This window comes from Nyctereutes procyonoides, unplaced genomic scaffold, assembly GCF_905146905.1.
Source record: "Nyctereutes procyonoides isolate TBG_1078 unplaced genomic scaffold, NYPRO_anot_genome, whole genome shotgun sequence".
Classification (NCBI taxonomy): Eukaryota; Metazoa; Chordata; class Mammalia; order Carnivora; family Canidae; genus Nyctereutes; species Nyctereutes procyonoides.
The window spans coordinates 11,871,561-11,891,610 of NW_026575036.1; the positions used below are offsets into that span (position 1 = coordinate 11,871,561).

General features: G+C 36.1%; 1 protein-coding gene across 2 annotated transcripts in view; it reads left to right on the plus strand.

The window, feature by feature from the left end:
* Window positions 1–20,050, plus strand: part of BMAL2 (basic helix-loop-helix ARNT like 2) — a 118,579-nt gene that overhangs the window by 74,399 nt on the left and 24,130 nt on the right. For both annotated transcript variants that reach the window (XM_055318736.1, XM_055318738.1), the window contains exons 9-13: window positions 16,749–16,989; window positions 17,359–17,465; window positions 17,619–17,769; window positions 18,675–18,733; window positions 19,495–19,603. In XM_055318736.1, coding sequence (XP_055174711.1) covers window positions 16,749–16,989; window positions 17,359–17,465; window positions 17,619–17,769; window positions 18,675–18,733; window positions 19,495–19,603 — 667 coding nt within the window. The remainder of the gene's footprint in view (window positions 1–16,748; window positions 16,990–17,358; window positions 17,466–17,618; window positions 17,770–18,674; window positions 18,734–19,494; window positions 19,604–20,050) is intronic.

Sequence of the window (20,050 nt, forward strand, 5' to 3'; positions counted from 1 at the left end):
TTCAGCAGGAACTTTGCAAACCAGAAAGAAGTGGCATAATCTATTCAAAGTGCTGAAAAGAAAAAAACTACAACAAAGAATACTCTACCTGGCAGGGTTATCATTAAGAATTGAAAGAGAGATAAAGAAATAAACTGGCATTACGAGGAAATTTGAAGGGACTTCTTGAAGAAAAGGCCATGCTTAGAAGTAAGATTATGAATAACAAGATTTAAAATATGGCAACATATAAATAAAATATGGGAGAGGAGAACAAAAAAAAAGTCTTTCAGAATATGTTCAAACTTAAATAACCATCAACTTAATATAGACTGCTATATACTTAGGATGCTATATATGAGCCTAATGGTAACCACAAACCCAAACACCTACAATAGGTACACAAAAAATAGAAAACTAAAGCAGAACACTAAAAGAGTCCTCAATTGTAAGGGAAGGGAGCAAGAGAAGAAAGAAACAGAAGAACTACAGCAACCACCAGAAAATAATAAACAAAATGATAATAAGTACATGCCTATGATAAGTACTTTAAAAATAAATGATTTAAATGTCCCAATCAAGGACACAGGGTGATTCAATGGATTTAAAAAAACAATACTCATCTGCCTACAAATGGCTAACTTCAGACCTAAAGACCAATGCAGACTGAAAGTGAAAAGATGAAAAATTCTATGCAAATGAAAGCAAAAAAAAAATGGGATAGCAATACTTAAAGTGGACTCTAACATAAAGACCATAACGAGTGACAAAAGAGGCAATACATAATGATAAAAGGATTAATCCAACAAGAGGATAGAACAATTATTAATATTTATGCATCCAGCATAGGAGTACCTAAATACACATAGCAAATGTTAACAGACATAAAGGGAGAAATTGACAGTAATACAATAATAGTAGGGGACTTTAACACCCCACTTATATCAATGGATAGATTATCCATGAAGAAAATCAATAAGGAAACAGTGCCTTTGAATGACACATTAGACTAGATAAACTTAAGAGATACATACAGAACATGTCATCCAAAAACAGAGTATACATTCTTTTCAAATGCATGTGGAACATTCTCCAGGATAAATCACATATAGACCACAAAACAAGTCTCAATAAATTTAAGAGGATATAAATTATATACACATATTTTCCAACTAGAAACTAGAAATCATTCATGAGAAAAAAAATCCTTAAACACATGGAGGTTAAATAACATGCTACTAAACAATGCATCAATGAAGGAATCAAAGAGGAAATAAAATACATGGAGGCAGGGGTGCCTGGGTGGCTCAGTTGTTTGAGCCTCTGACTTTTGATTTTGGCTCAGGTCATGATCTCAGGGTGGTGAGATCGAGCCCTGTGTTGGGCTCTGTACTCAGCAGGGAGTCTCCTTGAGTTTTTCCCTCTGCCCCTCCCCCACCACGTGGACACTGGCAAGCATGCTCTCTAAATAAATCTTTTTAAAAAATACATGGAGATAAATGAAAACAAATGGAAACATAATGCTACAAAATTTGGGGAACACAGTGAAAGCAGTTCAAGGGAAGTTTATAGCAATGCAAGCTGACCTCAAAGAAAAGAAAGAAAAGAAAAATTTCAGTCTAATCTTACACCTAAAACAGTGAGAAAAAGAACAAAGCCCAAGGTGAGTAGACAAAATAATGAAAAGCAGAGGAGAGATAATGTAGTAAAGACTAAAAATCCCAGAAGAGAGACAACCAACAGCTAGTTCTTTGAAAAGATAATCAAAATTCATAAGTGTTTAGCCAAACTCGTCAAAAAGGGACCCAAATAAAATCTGAAATGAGAGAGAAGTAATTGCCAACACCACAGAAATACAAAGGATTATAAGAGAGTACTATATAAAATTATATGCCAACAAATTAGATAGCCTAGAAGAAATAGATAAATTCCTAGAAACATACACTCTTTCAAAAGTGAATCAGGAAGAAATAGAAAATCTAAGCAGAATAGTTACTAGTAATAAATGGAATTGGTCACTTAAAAATTCCTAACAAAAGTCCAGGATGGGTTTACAGGTCAATTCTATCAAACATTTAGAGTTAATACCTTTATCCCACAAACTGTTTCAAAAAATAGAAGAGAAAGGAATGCCTCCCAGTTCATTTGATACATGATTCCTTTCATACTAAAATAAAGACATTCCAAAAATATAGAGAGAGCCCAACATCTCTAATAAATACAGATGCAAAAGTCTTCAGTAAAATATTAGCAAACCACATTCAACAATACATTAAAAAGATCATTGAGCATGATCAAGTGGGATTTATTCCAGGGATGCAGGGATGGTTCAATATTGGCAAAGCAATAAACTTGATACATCAGATTAATGAAAGTAAAAATCATGATTATCTCAATAGATACAGAAAAAGCATCTGACAAAATTCAATGTCCATTCATAGGGAAATCTCTCAACAAAGTGAATTTAAAGGGTATATAACTCAACATAATAAAGGTCAATATGTGACAAACCCAAAGGTGGCACCCGATGCAGTGGTGAAAAACAGAGCTTTTCCTCCAAGATCAGGAGCAAGGATGTTCCACTCTTGTCACGTTTATTCAATATCATACTGGGGGTCTTAACCACAGCTATTAAATTAAGAAAAAGAAAGAAATAAAAGGCATTGGAATTGATCAAGAGGAAGTAAGATGGTCACTTTTGCAGATGACATATTGGATGTAGAAAACCCTAAAGGCTTTCCCAAAAGACTACTAGAATTGATAAATTTAGCAAAGTTGCAGGATACAAAATTTATATGCAGAAATTTGTTGTGTTTCTATACACTAATAACAAAATAGCAGAGAGAAGAATTAAGCAATTTCATTTATAATTGCACACAGAAGATTAAAATACCTAGGAATAAACTTAACCAAGGAGATGAAAGACCTGTACCTTGAAAACCATAAAACATTGATACAAGAAATTGAAGGTGACACAAATGGATATTGTTAAAATGTCCATACCACCCAAAGCAATTTATAGATTCAGTGCAATCCCTGTGAAAATACCAGCAGCATTGTCACAGAACTAGAACTAATAATGCTAGTTTGTATAGAACCTTAAAAGACCCCAGTAGCCAAAACAATCTTGAGAAAGAACAAAGCTGGAGGTATCATAATATCAAATTTCATGATATACTACAAAGCTATAGTAATCAAAATAGTGTGATATTGGCACAAAAATAGGAAGAGATAACTCAGATTAATGGAACAGGCTAGAGAGCCCAGAAATAAAGCCACACTTCTATAGTGAATTAATCTATGACAAAGGAGGCATGAATATACAATAGGGAAAAGATACTCTTTCAAATAAATGGTGCTGAGGAAACTGGACCACCTTCTCACAGCATACATAAACTCAAAATGGATTAAAGACCTAAGTATGAGACCTGAAATTTTAAAAATCCTAGAAGAAAACATATGCAGTAATCCTTTGGCCATCAGCCTCAGCAACATTTTTCTAGATAGGTCTCCTCAAGCAAGGGAAACAAAAGCAAAAATAAACTATTGGACTACAACAAAATAAAAAATTTTTGTGAAGGAAACCATTTAACAAAATGAAAAGGCAGCCTAGTGAATGAGAGTATACTTGCATATGGTATATCCAGTAAGGGGTTAATATCAAAATATATAACTTACACAATGCAACAAAGAAATAATCCAATTTAAAAACAAAGAATCTGAATAAACATTTTTCCAAAGACCTAAAAATGAACAATAGTTATATTAAAAGATGCTCAACATCAGTAAGCATCAGGGAAATGCAAATCAAAAGCAGAGTGAATGAGAACATATAATGTTTGTCCTTCTCGGATTGACTTATTTCACTCAGCATAATACCCTCCAGTTCCATCCATGTCGAAGCAAATGGGGGGTATTTGTCATTTCTAATGGCTGAGTAATATTCCATTGTATAGATAGACCACAGCTTCTTTATCCATTCATCTTCCGATGGACACTGAGGCTCCTTCCACAGTTTGGCTATTGTGGACATTGCTCCTAGAAACATCAGGGTGCAGGTGTCCCGGCATTTCATTACATCTGTATCTTTGGGGTAAATCCCCAACAGTGCAATTGCTGGATCATAGGGCAGGTCTATTTAACTCTTTGAGGAACCTCCACACAGTTTTCCAGAGTGGCTGCACCATTTCACATCCCCACCAACAGTGCAAGAGGGTTCCCTTTTCTTCACATCCTCTCCAATATTTGTGGCTTCCTGCCTTGTTAATTTTCCCCATTCTCACTGGTGTGAGGTGGTATCTCATTGTGGTTTTGATTTGTATTTCCCTGATGGCAAGTGAGGCAGAGCATTTTCTCATGTGCATGTTGGCCATGTCTATGTCTTCCTCTGTGAGATTTCTGTTCATGTCTTTTGCCCATTTCATGATTGGATTGTTTGTTTCTTTGGTGTTGAGTTTAATAGGTTCTTTATAGATCTTGGAAACTAGCCCTTTATCTGATACGTCATTTGCAAATATCTTCTCCCATTCTGTAGGTTGTCTTTTAGTTTTGTTGACTGTATCCTTTGCTGTGCAAAAGCTTCTTATCTTGATGAGGTCCCAATAGTTCATTTTTGCTTTTGTTTCTTTTGCCTTCGTGGATGTATCTTGCAAGAAGTTACTGTGGCCGAGTTCAAAAAGGGTGTTGCCTGTGTTCTCCTCTAGGATTTTGATGGAATCTTGTCTCACATTTAGATCTTTCATCCATTTTGAGTTTATCTTTGTGTATGGTGAAAGAGAGTGGTCTAGTTTCATTCTTCTGCATGTGGGGGCACTTGACGGGATGAGCACTGGGTGTTATTCTGTATGTTGGCAAATTGAACACCAATAAAAAATAAATTATTAAAAAAAAGCACAGTGAAGTATCACCATATGCCTGTTAGAATGGCTAGAATCAAAAAGACAACTGTTGATGAGGATTTAGAGAAAAAGAGGATTTAGAGAAAAAAAGACTTGTGCACTTTTGGGGAGAATGTAAATTGCAGCTACTTGGAAAACAATATGGAGGTTCCTCAAAAAATTAGAAATACTGTATGATCCAGTAACTCCACTTCTGGATATTTACCACCCCTTCCCAAGTGCAAACACTAATCTGAAAAAAAAATATGACCCCTGTGTTAATTGCAGTATTATTTACAATAGCCGAGATACAGAAGCAACCCAAGTGTCCATCAATAGATGAATGGATAAAGAAGTGGTGTACACACACACAAAGGAATATTTTAAAAATTTTATTTACATTCAGTTAACATAGTGCATTATTAATTTAAGAGGTAGAGTTCAGTGATAAGTTGTATATAACACCCAGTGCTCATTACATCACATGTACTTAATGCCCATCACCCAGCTACCCTATCCCACACCACACACTAGACTATTTATTACTCAGCCATAAAAAGGTTGAGATTTTTGACATTGCCACAATATTGAAAATATATAGATGGACCTAGAGGTTGTTATACTAAGTGAAATGAGTCAGACAAACACATAGGATTTCACTTGTATGTGGAATCTAAAAACTAGAACAAATGAATAAACAATCAATACAGAGAACAAACTGATAGTTGCCACAAGGAAGGTGGGGAAGGGAGACGGACAAAATGGGTTCAGGGGAGTGGGAAATATAGGCTTTCAGTTATGGAATGACTAAATCATAGGGATAAAATGTACAACACAGAATATAGTCAATAATATTGTTAAAGTATTGTATGGTAGCTGCACTTGTGGCAAGCATAACATATAGACTTATCAAATCCTTATGTTATACACCTAAAACTAACATAACATTATGTATCAACTACAATTAAAAAGATTTTCAGATTAATTTGTCTTTCCTTCTGGGAAGAGAAGAGTTTCCATATGGTCACATTTAGTACTAGTATTTTATTGTCTTTGTCTTGGGGCATGCCTAGTGCCCAGTGTAACCATGTTTTTCCTCTGTAAAACTTGATTTTAACCCTCCACTCCTTGTCTTGCCATCTTACTAAACTTCTAAACTTTGCAACCTCACAAATTTGATTCTTAATCTAGTCTTTTTGAGAACCACTGCTTTAGACTCTTCTCTCAAGTATGAGATTACCTGGGAGTAGAAGAGGAAAAGGGCAAGGAGAGTGGAGGAGAACAGATGCCCTGGGCAGCAGTGCCCAAGATGGGTGTTGAAATTCCATTGGTGGGAGAATCTCATAGCTTCTATCATAATCGTGGTTTTAGAAAACCCTGCATACTTGCTACACTTAAGTAAGACTGGTAGAGACAAGCATGATATCATTGCCAGACACAGTAGTCTCTAATTTAATAGGTTTTGGTTAGTGAGTAATTACTGAGTACCTACTATGTACCAGGCACCATACCAAATGCAGTGAATACACTGGAGACAGGCAGACAAGTCATTGCTCTAGTGAACTCTGTAGTACAGCTACAGGAGGCAGCTGGTCAACATGTAAATTAATAAATATTTTAGGTCGTAGAAAGTGCAATGAAATTAATAAAATGGAATAATGAGGACAGGGACTCAGAGGTAGTTTCTGTAGCATTCTCAGAGAATGTCTCTCCAAGGTGACATTTGATCTGAGACCTGAATGATGAGAAGAAGCCAGCTGTGTAAAAATCTCTGGGAAGAAATTCCTGACAGACAAGTGTTTTCCTTGATGTAGGAAAAACTTGGCATTTGGGGGCACTTGGCAAAGAACAGTGTGACTAGATCTTACATACAGGAGATGGTGATAGGAGGCAGCTGAGGCCAGATTTGTAGATCCACTAGGGCTGGGGACGGTGGTGTGCTGGTCAGCGTCAACAGTCAACTCTCTGACCATAGTTCTGAGATGAATGTTGGTTAACATTTTTCTTTTTGTTGAAAGTGATATCATGAAGACTGTCAGAACTTCACTCATTTTTAAAAATATTTGTGACTTTATTGAAATGATAGTTTTTAATGAGGATTATTTGCTCAATATTTGTGCTTTTTACTATATAGCACCTATGCTTCTAAGTTTGATCTTCATTATTAGTATTTTGTCCATCATGTTCATAGGTGCAGACAACCAGGAAGGAAATGAAACAATAAATCAAGGCCTGATTTGTAGCTGTGCCAGTTTCTGTGGCATAACGAGTCACACTTTTAGCGACATGAGACCACTGAATGTGGTAAAGAGAAGGGATGCACGACTATATTGTGTCCAAAAAGAATTTTTTTTCAATAAATACTTATTAACTACATACTATGGGCCAAATGCTATTCTATATGCTGGGACCAAAGCAATGAACTAAACAAAAACTGCTGATGATAATAAGTGCTATAAAGAAAATAAAACAAGTTAGATTTAGAACCCGACCTTCAACTCACTGTTTCACAATGTGTTAAAACATGATTTTAAAAAATAAAGCATATTTACATAGCTTCATTAGATGAGATGTACAATTTTTAAAGAACAAGTTTACCATTAATAAAATTTATTCTTAAAACATTGTTTTCATCTTTTTTCCTCTATTTTTAATTTTGGTTTTATAATAGACATATTTGTATAAGAGTAGATATATAAAATGTATGCACATGAGAGGTGCTTACATTTTTTATAGCATGCAAGATAAAAAAAATGTTTAAAGGCCATTGCTTTAGAGATTAGAAAAGTAACAAATGAGCCTTATAGATGCCCCTAGGAACATCTTTGCATTTTTAGTAGACCCCCTAACCTGATAGTAAGGAAGAATGTTTCTGTGTTGTATTAGGTCCAGCAGGAACTAAGTGACCATTACCATCACTGCAGTAGATTATGAAATACCAAATTAGATACCCTGAGTATGCTCCCCACTTAGGACCTCCTATTTACACCACAGGAGAAATGTAGACCAGCTGGGAGACCCTTAAGCATTTCGAGGGATGTGTTCCCTAACAAGACAGACTCTAGGGCATGATCAGCGGTAACATGAAAGATTTAAGAGGGCAGTTTGATGACCTACCTCACCATCATAAATGCTTAACCCTAAATTGAGAAGTGCCATTATGAAAGAGAAGATTGAATTTGTCAAGCCTAGGACTCAGGTACCTACCCAAATGGCCCTGGAGGTTTACCAGCCTTAGATCTCCAAAAACGAGAATACCAGCAGCAGCATGAGGACAGCCCAGTGGAAGGAATGGAGAATGCAACCTACTGGCAGATCCAGAACCATTAAAATACAGGCAACACTTCTTTCCAGGAAATCTTCCCTGACACTTCCCTTTCTGCTAAGTTAAGTCCCAGGTACTCACTTTTGGTTTGGTAGGGAATTTAATAATAACCCTGAGCTCTTTGCTGCACTCTTATCAGTATTATTCTTTTGTATTTGTTTCTAGCATGAGTTTCATTGTTTCTCTAATGCCTGACATTGCAGATGCTTAGACATTTACTGAAGGCATAAGTGACCTTCCTCTTGTCTTTTTTTTCCCAATTGACCACATAATTGCTCTCAGCTCAACCAAGAATCTAGTGGATTAATCTACACCATAATGTTTTTTGTTTCACCCAAGAAGCAATTTAAACATTTTAAAAGATTTGATCCCAAGGAGTTTCAGGCATGAGAGTGAGGCCCTTGTGATGTAATTAGTGCCCTTGTAAGAAGGGACAGCAGAGAGTTTATTATCTCACATGGTAAAGTGGTAGCTGTCTACAAGCCAGGATGAGAGCACTTACCAGTACTCAACTATGCAGTTATCCTGATCTCAGAATTCCAGCCTCCAGAATTGTGAGGAAACAAGTTTGTTCGAGTCACGCAGTGTCTGTGATGCTGTGTTATGGGAGCCCTAACTAACTAAGACGGTGAACAACTGGGATCATTTTAACATAATTCTCATAAGAAGTAAATCTGGAAAGGCTCTGTAGTGGGAACCAAAGGAATCTGGGTCTTGTTGAATACATCTACATTTATTAAATAGGCATTTTATAATTTGGTTTGAAATATGAAACTACAAGTCACAAACTGATGGTTGGACTCTACCTTGTATAGGTTCTTCTGTCACCTTAGATTTTTTATTTCAGCTTTTGTGGAATTCTAGGACAGCACATCACTGAATATATACATTCTTGGAGGATTTTTCTTAAATAAAGAAGCCCAAGTAAGTCACTGATTATAATCTTAGAAGAATAATACTTTCTGTGTCTAGTCTTTTAACCCTTTGCAAAGATACAAAGAAAGTAAGATGTCCTTCATGAACTGCATAGTACTATTACAGTATTTTGTAAATATTGAATCGTAAGCAAAAACACATGTGTATAGTTCTAGGTTAAAAGAAATTCCAAGCAGCATTTTTGAGGATGTAATAATCAAATGTTAGTCTTTCTACATGGTTTCCAAAGGTTTTATTATAAGTTAGAAATTTATAGAAGAGGACAGCCATGGTGGCGCAGCGGTTTAGCACTGCCTGCAGCCCAGGGTGTGCTCCTGGAGACCTGGGATCGAGTCCCACGTTGGGCTCCCTGCATGGAGCCTGCTTCTCCCTCTGCCTCTGTCTCTGCCTTTCTCTCTCTCTCTGTCTCCCATGAATAAATAAATAAAATCTTTTTAAAAAAATTTATAGAAGAGGCAGAGGGATTTTTTAATAAATATTTTAAAATAAATATTGATAATCTTATTGGAAAAACATTTCAAGTAGTAAATTAAAGCTAATTCATAGTTGAATTTTTTGATGAGCTAAAGGAACTGGCATATTTTTAAGTCCCTCCAGTGTTCCAAGTTCTCATAGTAGGCTTTGCCTCACAACAGCCATGCTGGTGGACAGGCTTTAGGACAGAGTAGAAGAGGCCTGGACTCTGAATTCAATAGTTTTTTTTTTTTTAATGATTTTATTTGAGAGAGAGTAAGCATGAGCAGGGGGAGGAATAGAAGGAGAGGGAGAACCAGACTCCACGCTGAGCATGGAGCCTGACTCAGGGAGTGGGGAGGGCAGGATCATGACCTGAGCCAAAGGCAGACACTTAACCAACTGAGCCACCCAGGTGCTCCTCGATAGGGCTTTAATATCATGTCTGCTGCTTAGCAATTGTACAACTGAAAGCAAATTTTTCTCAATATATGAAAAATGGGTGTTATGGACTGTATCATATTTCCCCAAAATTCACACACTGAAGCCCTAACTCCAAAAGTGACTTTATTTAGAGACAAGGCCTTTTAAGAGGTAATTGAGGTCAAATGAGGTTATAGAATGAGGCCCTAATCCAGTATGACTGGTCTTCTCAATAAGAAGAAGAGGGGAGCCTGGGTGGCTCAGTCAGTTAAATATCTGACTCTTGATTTCAGCTCAGGTCACGATCTCAGGGTCCTGGCTCTACACTCAGTAGGGAGCCGGCTTGGGATTCTCTCAATTCCTCTGCCTCTCCCTCTCACTCATGTGAGTGCTCTCTCTCTCTTAAAAAATAAATTTTTTTAAAAAGGGGAAAGAGACACAAGGGATGCATACACACACATGGGGACAGTGAGAAGTCAGCCATCTACAAGCCAAAGAGACCTCAGAGAAGCCAAATCTGCCAACACTTTTGGACTTCTAGCCTCCAGAACAGTGAGAAAATAAATTTCTATTGTTTAAGCCACCCAGTCTGTGAATTTTGTTAGCACAGCCCTAGCAGACTGATACAATGGGTATAATAATACCACCTTATGGGGGTCAGGGATTACATGTGGCTAATGCAGTACTTGGCTCCTCGTAGGCACTCAATAAATAGAAGCCATTATTTGTAGCTCAGAAGGAGAAGAAAATGAAATAAAATTCACTTCTTCAGCAAGAAACTCAATGATTATTTAAAATCTATATGCCAATCACTTTGAATAAATACCTAATTTAATCTGAATAACAGTCCCATGTAAACCATCCTTATCTTGCACCCAAGGAAACTGAAGGAGAAAAAGTTTATGTAATTTGTCTGAAGTCACAGAGAGAGTAGCAGAATCAGGAACAGGGCTTTAAAATCGGTATTCTTTCTACTATGCCACGCCACCTACTAAAGCAGCTTCCTGGATGCCAAAGGTTATTGATGAAAGAGACCCATTCTCAATGATTTCTGCAGCAGACACACAGCAAGGGGGTTGGCTTTTGTCGTAGGAATGTATTCCTGCCCACACACGGATGTTCACACCCACGTCAAGCTGGGCCACACAGATGCCTGCAGTCAGAGTCAAATATCTTTTCAAAAAAGACTTTTTAATCTGCTCAAGCACTTGAACCAAAAATTCACTTTATACTCCAGAGCTCTGTGCCAAAGGCACACGGCCAATTTGGCCGAAGGAATGGTAAGGGCATGTGTTAACAATCAGTGTGGCCTTTCTTTGCAGTGCCTGGTTTGAGGACAATGGCCTGTAGACAGATAGCTTGACCAGGGTAAGGTAACAACAAAATTGAACCGTGATTGGCCACATGGATGGGTTCTCACTCGTGAAATCATCTTGTATTCTACTTTAGCCAAGGAAGAGTATCAAGTGAAATAATTATATTGTACATATAGTTGCTCCTAAATGTTCTTCCCAGTAATAGCCAATGGGAATATGTTTTAAGACCACTCCTGATTAATGTGAAAAGCTCATAGTTAGTAAAGGTGATTTTCTTTTTTGCCACAGCATGGCAGTTATGTTTAAAATTTTAATTTTTAAGACTATTCTTTAGAACAGTTTTAGGTTTACAATGAAAATGAGAGGGAAGGACAGATTTCCCACCTACTCCTGCCCCCACACATGCAAAGCCTCCCCCAATACTAACATCTCCCACCAAAATAGTACAATTGTTGCAAGGATGAACCTACACTGACCTATCATTATCACCCAGAGTCCGCAGTTGACCTTAGGGTTCCCTCATGGTGGTGTACATTCTAATGGGTTCAGGCAAGTGCATAATGACACATATCCATCATTATAATATACAGAGTATTCTCACTGCACTAAAATCCACTGTGCTCTGCTTATTCCTGGCAACCACTGATGCCTTGTCTCCATAGTTTTGTTTCAGTTACACTTAAACTTAAAAGAAAGACTATAAAGCAGCCCTTTTATGCTAACTGAAACTGAGCTTACAATTTATGGAAAAGCCATTTCTCAACATTGGCCATTAGTCACTCAAGTGGGGTTTCATCACACTGTTCTGATTTTGTACGTTTGAGATTTTTCCATAATAAAAAGTTTTTTAAAATAAGATTGACAGTAAAAACATGATTTATGCCCTAATTCTAATATGAATGTTATAGACTCAAACTTTGAAAAAACTTCTAACATAGGGATAAAATTACTTATGTATCTCTACTTATGAAATCAAGGGCTGATGAAGGATGGATGACTACTACCAAATATTTTGGGTGTTTCTCAAACTTATCTTAATAAGATCATCAGTGGGACACTGGGGTGGCTCAGTGGTTGAGTATCTGCATCAGGCTCCCCCATAAGGAGCCTGCTTCTCCCTCTAGCTATGTCTCTGCCCCTCTCTCTGTGTGTCTCTGATGAAAAAGTAAATAGAAGATCATCAATAATACAGCAGTACACCCAGAATCCCTTTGGCTCCCTCCCTGTGCAAGTGTGGCAGATGCTGTCAGTATACCGTGACCTATCCTCTTCGAGCCTACCACTTCAAAGGCTTGCCACCTTGTTTCCAAAGTCCAACCTCCATGACTCTGCTAGACCTTCTCTTCTTTAGAGACCATTCTGCCTACGTTAACTAGGGGTAGACCTCAAGTCGTAGGGAATCAATGCTCCCTGTAAGCATGCCCCTCATCCACTGCCTGAAGGGAGCTTATGAATAAACATCCTTTCTTTTTCTTCAGATTAGTTCTGAGGCTCTTTTAGATTTTCTCCCAGAGTGCCCCCGCTGAGATATAACATTGATTTTCCAAAGTGGCAACTTGCTGGAGAACATATCCTTTATTAGTTTCCTGCTTTTTCCTGTCTCATCCCACTTCCCTAACTAGTGTTCCCGGAATCACCTATCAAATATGCTTCTTGTACCTGAATCCTGGTCTCAGGATCTACTTCTGTGAGAATTCAAACTAAGACAGCAAGATACCAAGTTGAGAGACCTAGGCCTCAACCTGAAGAAAAATTTCATGAAGGATTTTGAAAAGATGTCCTATAAATGAAGGCAGTGTTTGGCTTAATATGAATTTTTCCCCCTTTCCAAAAATCATGGAGTAGGTTATACTTGAATCTACCCTGTGCAGCTGATGTAAACAGTTTGGTAAGGACTGGGGCCCATGACCCCAATATTTAGGTAAAAGTCTAAAGATTTTAAAGATTTACTTATTTTAGTGAGAGAGAGAGAGACAGCATGTGAGCATGGGGAGGGGCAGAGGGAGAGGTAGAGAATCTCAAGCAGACTCCCACTTAAGTGTGAAGCCTGACACAGGGCTCAATCTTACAACCCCGAGATCATTACCTGCATCAAAATCATGAGTCAAAAGCTTCACTGACTGAGATACCCAGGTGCCCCTAAGAAATCTTGAGATAAAGGGTATTTTATGATATTAAAAAAAAAGCCTAAGACAATTGATCAAATGGATTGCAGTGGATGGAATTACATAATCCCAACTAAAAATCTGCCAGTGAGAATTGTGAGACAGATTAAATTGGAAGTTTGGTTGGCAACCCTGTTATTAGAGAAGAATCAAAGTAAAATGCTAGATATGATGAGATTCCATATTAATGTGAAACTTTTTTAATCTACATTTTTAGTTAAATTTTTAGCCAGTATCATTTGTAAATTCACAAGCGTCATCAGAAATGCCAAAGTCCGTGTATAAGCTTTTTGACTTTTGACTGCCATCTAATTTTAATATGAATGAAAACCTTGTATTTACCATTTATCCCAATTTTAATTACCTTAAGGTATTTTGGATGTTATAAAGAAAGGAATCTGGTAGGACTCCCAGGTTTCTCATTTAACTACCTGGATTGACAATGACCAATAAACAGAATAGGGAGTAAGTGATAAAGATAGGATTTGGCTGCATAATATTCCATAGTATGCATATACCACATCTTATTTATTCATCTATTGATGGACTCTAAGGTTGCTTCCATATCTTGGCTATTGTAAGTAATGCTGCAATAAACATAGAAGTACATATATCCTCTCAGATAAGTATTTTTGCTTTTTTGGGGTAAATACCCAGTAGAGGAATTATTGGATCATATATTTCTATTTTTAAGTTTTTGAAGAACATTGGTTGTACCAATTTGCATTCCCACCCACAGTGTATTAGGGTTCCTTTTTCTCCACATCCTTACCAACACTTGTTATTTTCTTATATTTTTTATTTTAGCCATTCTGACAGGTGTCGGGTGATATCTCATTGTGCTTTGGATTTGCATTTCCCTGATTAGTGATGCTAAGCATTTTTTTCATGTGAGTTTTTGGCCATCTGCATGTCTTCTTTGGAAAATTGTCTTGTCAGGTCCTTTGCCCATTTTTAATTTTTTTTTTTTTGGTGTGTGGGTTGTTGAGTTTTATAAATTCATTATCTATTTTGGATATTAACCCCTTATTGGATATATCATTTGCAAACATCTTCTCCCATTCAGTAGGTTGCCTTTTTGTCTTACTGATGGTTCCCTTCACCAGGGAAAACCTTTTGAGTTTGGTGTAGTCCCCATAGTTTTTTTTTTTTTTTTCACTTTTGATTCTGTAGAAATATTACACAGCCATGAAAAAGGATGCGATTGTACCATATAAGACAACATAGACAGACCTGGAGGGTATTATGCTAAGTAAAATAAGTCAAATACCGTATGATTTCACTAATATGTGGAATTTAAAATGAAAGAGCAAACAAATGAAGAACATAAAAACTATAAACATAGGACAAACTGATGGTTGCCGAAAGGGAGAGGGATGACGTTATGGGGAAAATGGGTGAAGGGGATTAGGAGATAAGGGCTTTTAGTTATGGAATGAGTAAGTCATGAGAATAAAAGGCACAGAATAAGAAATACAGTCAGTGATACAGCATTGTATGGTGACAGATGGTAGCTACACTTGTGAACATAGCATAATGTTTAAACTTGTTGAATCACTATGTTGTATACCTGAAACTAATGTAACATTGTGTTAATTACACTTAAATTATTTTTTTAAAAAAGAAAAAAATACATGTGGTTTTTTGAAAGAGATAATGACAGTTTAAGACATCTGTGGACCATGGAGGTGGCGATGTCTGTTAGGTGATGAGTGCAATGTCCTATGCATGGTTTACAAGAGCTAACCTAGGGGTGCCTGGGTGGCTCAAGTTAGTTGGGCATCTGCCTTCAGCTTGGGTGATCCCAGAGTCCTGGGATCAAGCCCCGTGTCAGGCTTCCTGCTCAGCAGGGAGTCTGCTTCTCCTCCCTCTGCCCTGCTTTCTTTCTCTCACTCATGCATATGCTCTCTCTCTCAAATATTTATAAAATAAATAAAATCTTTTAAAAAACAAAAACAAGAGCTAACCTATCTGTTCGCTGCTTTGTTCTCAAGCCACTTCCTCATCACAGACTATGCCTTCAGCAACATCTGACACTCTTGGCTCTGGGCTTACACTGGCTGTTCCCTCTGATTGAAACACCATTTGTTCCCTTCCCCCTTCATCACACAGACAACTCCTGTTTGGACACCTTCCACGACAGAGCATTCACAGCTCCACTCTTTCTGCTGTGACTGTGGCATTAACTCTCAGTTTCCTGAGATAATGGTGCTAATATAAGAACACCTCACAGGATTATTAAGATTATACATTTAAAGCACTTAAAACAGCATGGCATATAAAGTATTCTCCAGGTCTTTGCTATTACTAGTAGTTACTGTCTTATAAGATTTACTTACTGTCCTCTGTTCATTTTTTTTAATTTGTTGTAATAACAGTCTTGCCACATAGTGCTGATTTAAAACAATGAATGTTCTGGTCTTTTCAATCTTATCACAAACAACAGTTTAAAATAATTTTTGCCAGGCTTTTTTCTCCCTTCTTTTGAAAATTTCAGTTTTGTTTGTTTGTTGTTGTTGTTGTTGTTTTTTGCCTGTGGATTGCTGTAATCTATATACTGCCAATTTTTTATGCCTGTGTTGTATCTCATTGTTTTAAGAATTTCCTGATACTTGAGCATATGGATTATCTCTAATTTTTTATTATTTTGATCAGGCCTATTTGACAAGTTTTTTCCTATGAATTAATTGCTTGAGAGTTTTCTGAAAAGTGAAATTTAAATTAAAATTTATTTTTATAACTTTTGTGAATTTCTCCAAATGTTCTCTAAATATTTTTATAGTCTATTATAACCATAGATATCGATTAACAATTATATAAGTGCTAAATAAGAAATTTAAGAATTTATGTGTAATTAACTATTCTTTATAAATTTTTGAATATGAATTATACCAAAAAGTTAGCTAAAAATAGCACCTTGGTGGCAAAGAGCAAGGGAGCTTGAAGTTTAACTTTTTCTAACAAATATGAATTATTATAATTTTAAAAACTGGCTTGGCAATATATTAAGCTCTAGGCCTACTTAAACGTAAATCAATCTTTTAACTTTTTGTTGTAGTAGGTATACTTTATGGGAAAAACAACCCATTAAGAATAAGGTTGTTAAATGAAATTGACGATTTCTTTTCAATGCAACATCTTCCCCTTTCATATTTTAGCACGTTTAAGTGCTAAAATGCTTTATAGCATAATTATAACTATTATAAATGTCAAAGAAATTTAAGAGTTTATTCACAATGACTCAAACATTCTTTTTTAAAAACTTTTGACTTAGATCATAGAAAATTCTGTACTATCCACTGCACTGGTTACTTGAGAAGCTGGCCTCCAAATATTGTTGGAATGGAAGAAGAAAGGGACAATAAGAAAAACAGTAGTAATTTTACCTGCCTTGTTGCCATTGGAAGATTACATCCATATATTGTCCCACAGAACAGTGGAGAGATTAAAGTGAAGCCAACTGAATTTATAACCCGGTTTGCAATGAATGGAAAATTTGTCTATGTGGACCAAAGGTGAACATTTATATGCCATAATGATTAGAGTTCAATGGGGTACTTAGGCTATTAAAGATGTGCTTTGTAGCACTGCTGGATAAAACCTGGAATAATATTTTTTAGCCAGTGGTGTAGAAACTGAGCATGGTCTGTGGCTACAATTTTATTAGTGAATGGTTGAAAGAGCATTCTCTGGACTGGGAGGGTGTCCATTCTATTTTGTACCTTAATCTGGGTCTAGGATAGCCAGAGGGAGCCCAGTGATGCATATGGGTTACTCATCCCCCTGTCCAGTTTCCTACTATCCCTGACCATGTATGGGGCCAATAGTACTCTGGAAGGGAATGCATTCACCAATCTGAAGTTTATTTTCAATTTTAACACCAGGGCAACAGCAATTTTAGGATATCTGCCTCAGGAACTTCTGGGAACTTCTTGTTATGAATATTTTCATCAGGATGACCATAGTAATTTGACTGATAAGCACAAAGCAGGTATGCATTCAGTGGGGTAATTTTCTGGTATTTTTTAATTACAGCTTCTACTCATGTCTCATTCCTGTGAAATCTGAAACTTGAATTAATCCTCAGGTGATTGATTTATATAGTTGTAGACCATTATGCTAATTACCACGTTCTCCTGTTAAGTTCTACAGAGCAAAGAGAAAATATTTACAGATTCATACAAGTTCAGAAAGAAAGACGGCTCTTTTGTAACTTTAAAAAGCCAGTGGTTTAGTTTCACAAATCCTTGGACCAAAGAACTGGAATATATTGTGTCTGTCAACACTTTAGTTTTGTAAGTAATTTTTTATGTTGTTAAGACCTTTATGGTAACTTCAAATGAGTGTCTTTTCTCATCTTGCTAAACCATTAAAGTTGTATGATCATCTGGTTTTGTAACTTGAGGACTTTTTTTTTTGGTAATTAATTTACTGTTCAGTGATGTTACTTCTCATAATCTGAAATTATGAAAATTACTTCTCATAATTTTCCCTTTTGTAATACATTTCTTTTTGCTTGGTACAAAATGTGATAGTAAATACATTCACTCAAGCTATTCCTTCCTACTCTACATGGCCTTGCCTTGTCCCTCCACTAAATGATGAAGTTGTAGCTTTAAACTATATATCCTTGTAAGAAATTATTTTGTCCTGCACGTCATTTTTACATGCACATCTTCTAAGCCTGGGGTACTAGAAGTGATTGTTTGGGAATATCTGGCTATGACTGTGTCAGCCAGCCTAGAAGAAGAGCCAACTTTTCCTGATTTGCTTAATAGGATAACATAGCCCATTCTAAGTTTTTTTTTTTTTCCTGTAAGTTTTTCTTCATGATTGTTGTAAGGTTGCATCCAACAAATTCTATTTCCTAATCTACTATATTTAGTTTTTTTTTAAAGGCCCCCAAAGCTTAGTATCTCTAACAGTATCCCCTGTTATTCATTCCAATAATCCTTGCCTTCTTATCATTAGTATACAGAGTTTGTTACTGTGAGAAAATGTACCTTACAGAGTAATAGGGCATTGGGCAAAAGCCCAGGTACTTAGCATATCAATACTTTGATCTCTTGTGATGACATTAACAACGTGTATATATACAACAAAAAGGCCAAGAACTGATAAATACACAGGGCTTTAACGTAGTGACCTTAATAATTTCCTTTACTTAAGAAAAATCACCTATGGTATTTCTTAATTTTAGGGGACATAGTGAGATGAGAGAAGTATCATTACTTCCTTGCAGTTCTCAATCATCAGAAGGTAAGCTTAGTTTTAAAGGATAGAGATTTATACTAGGATTGTTGCTATTATTACCATCTTTTTCTGTTTGGAGAAGGAAACATTTCAAGGTAAAACTGCAAAAACTTCTATAGCTTAAGTTATCCTTTTCAGAATTTCTACAATACTTTGATCGTACTTCCATTATAATCTTACATCGTATCGCAATAGTTGTTTGCTCAACTGGCCTGCCACTAGACTGATTGCTTCAAGAGTAGGAATGGTATTTTACCCATTATCTACCCCTAGCAGCCTCCATAGTTCTTTGTAGTTTGTGTTATTCAATACATATCTGTTGGGCAAATTAATGAAAAGCATTAAGAGGGAGTTTTTGCTTATCTTGGTTTTCCACCATAGAAACATTTTAATGCATTACTTGTACAAATAAAAATAGAAATATTCAGGAATATTAAAAATAAAGCAGTATTGCTCTAGCTTTAGTATGGAGATTACAATGGGAATGAAATATCTGTACTCAAGGGTTACAAGTTATGATTGTACCCTCAATGATGTTCTATACATTTGATTCCTAGCATTCTTTATACATAGCTTAAACCATCATGAGTTATGTTTGTAATGCAAGCATGAATGGCCGTAACATTTTAGGATGTAGCTATTTCTCTTAAAGAGGGAAACAGGAAATATATTTGAGTTGAAATAAAAAATATTAACCAAAGTTATATATATATGTATATGTTTTAAAAGTCTTCAATTGAATTTTTCCTTTTGTTGTTATTATTTAGAATCCTCTAAACAGTCTTGTATTAGTGTGCCTGGAATGTCTGCTGGAATAGTACTTGGTGCTGGTAGTATTGGAACAGATATTGTAAATGAAGTCCTAGATTTACAAAGGTAATGTTTTATTGGTCCAAATATTTTCACAAGTTAAATTATTATATTTATAAAACCAACATTTAAAAATCAGGAAGTTTCCTGTGTGTAAACAATAACTAGTTCAATAATATAATGGAAGAGAAGATCATTTTTCTAGAAGTAACAATGAAGTATTTAGACATGAACTTTACAAGTGTTCAGAATTATATGAAAACAAATTTTTAATGCTACAAAAGTTCACAAAAGATGACTTAAATGACTTTCTGGATAGTTGTTTTTTCAATGGGAAGACCACTACTGTAAGGATGCTAGTGTTTGTTAAGCTAATCTATGAATTCAGTGTGAATCCAGTCAAAATGGCATCTTGCATATGTTTTTAGAATTCAACAAATATTACTAACCATATCAAGGAAAATTCTAAAAACCAAAAATAAAATGAGATTAACCCTAATCAATATTAAAATA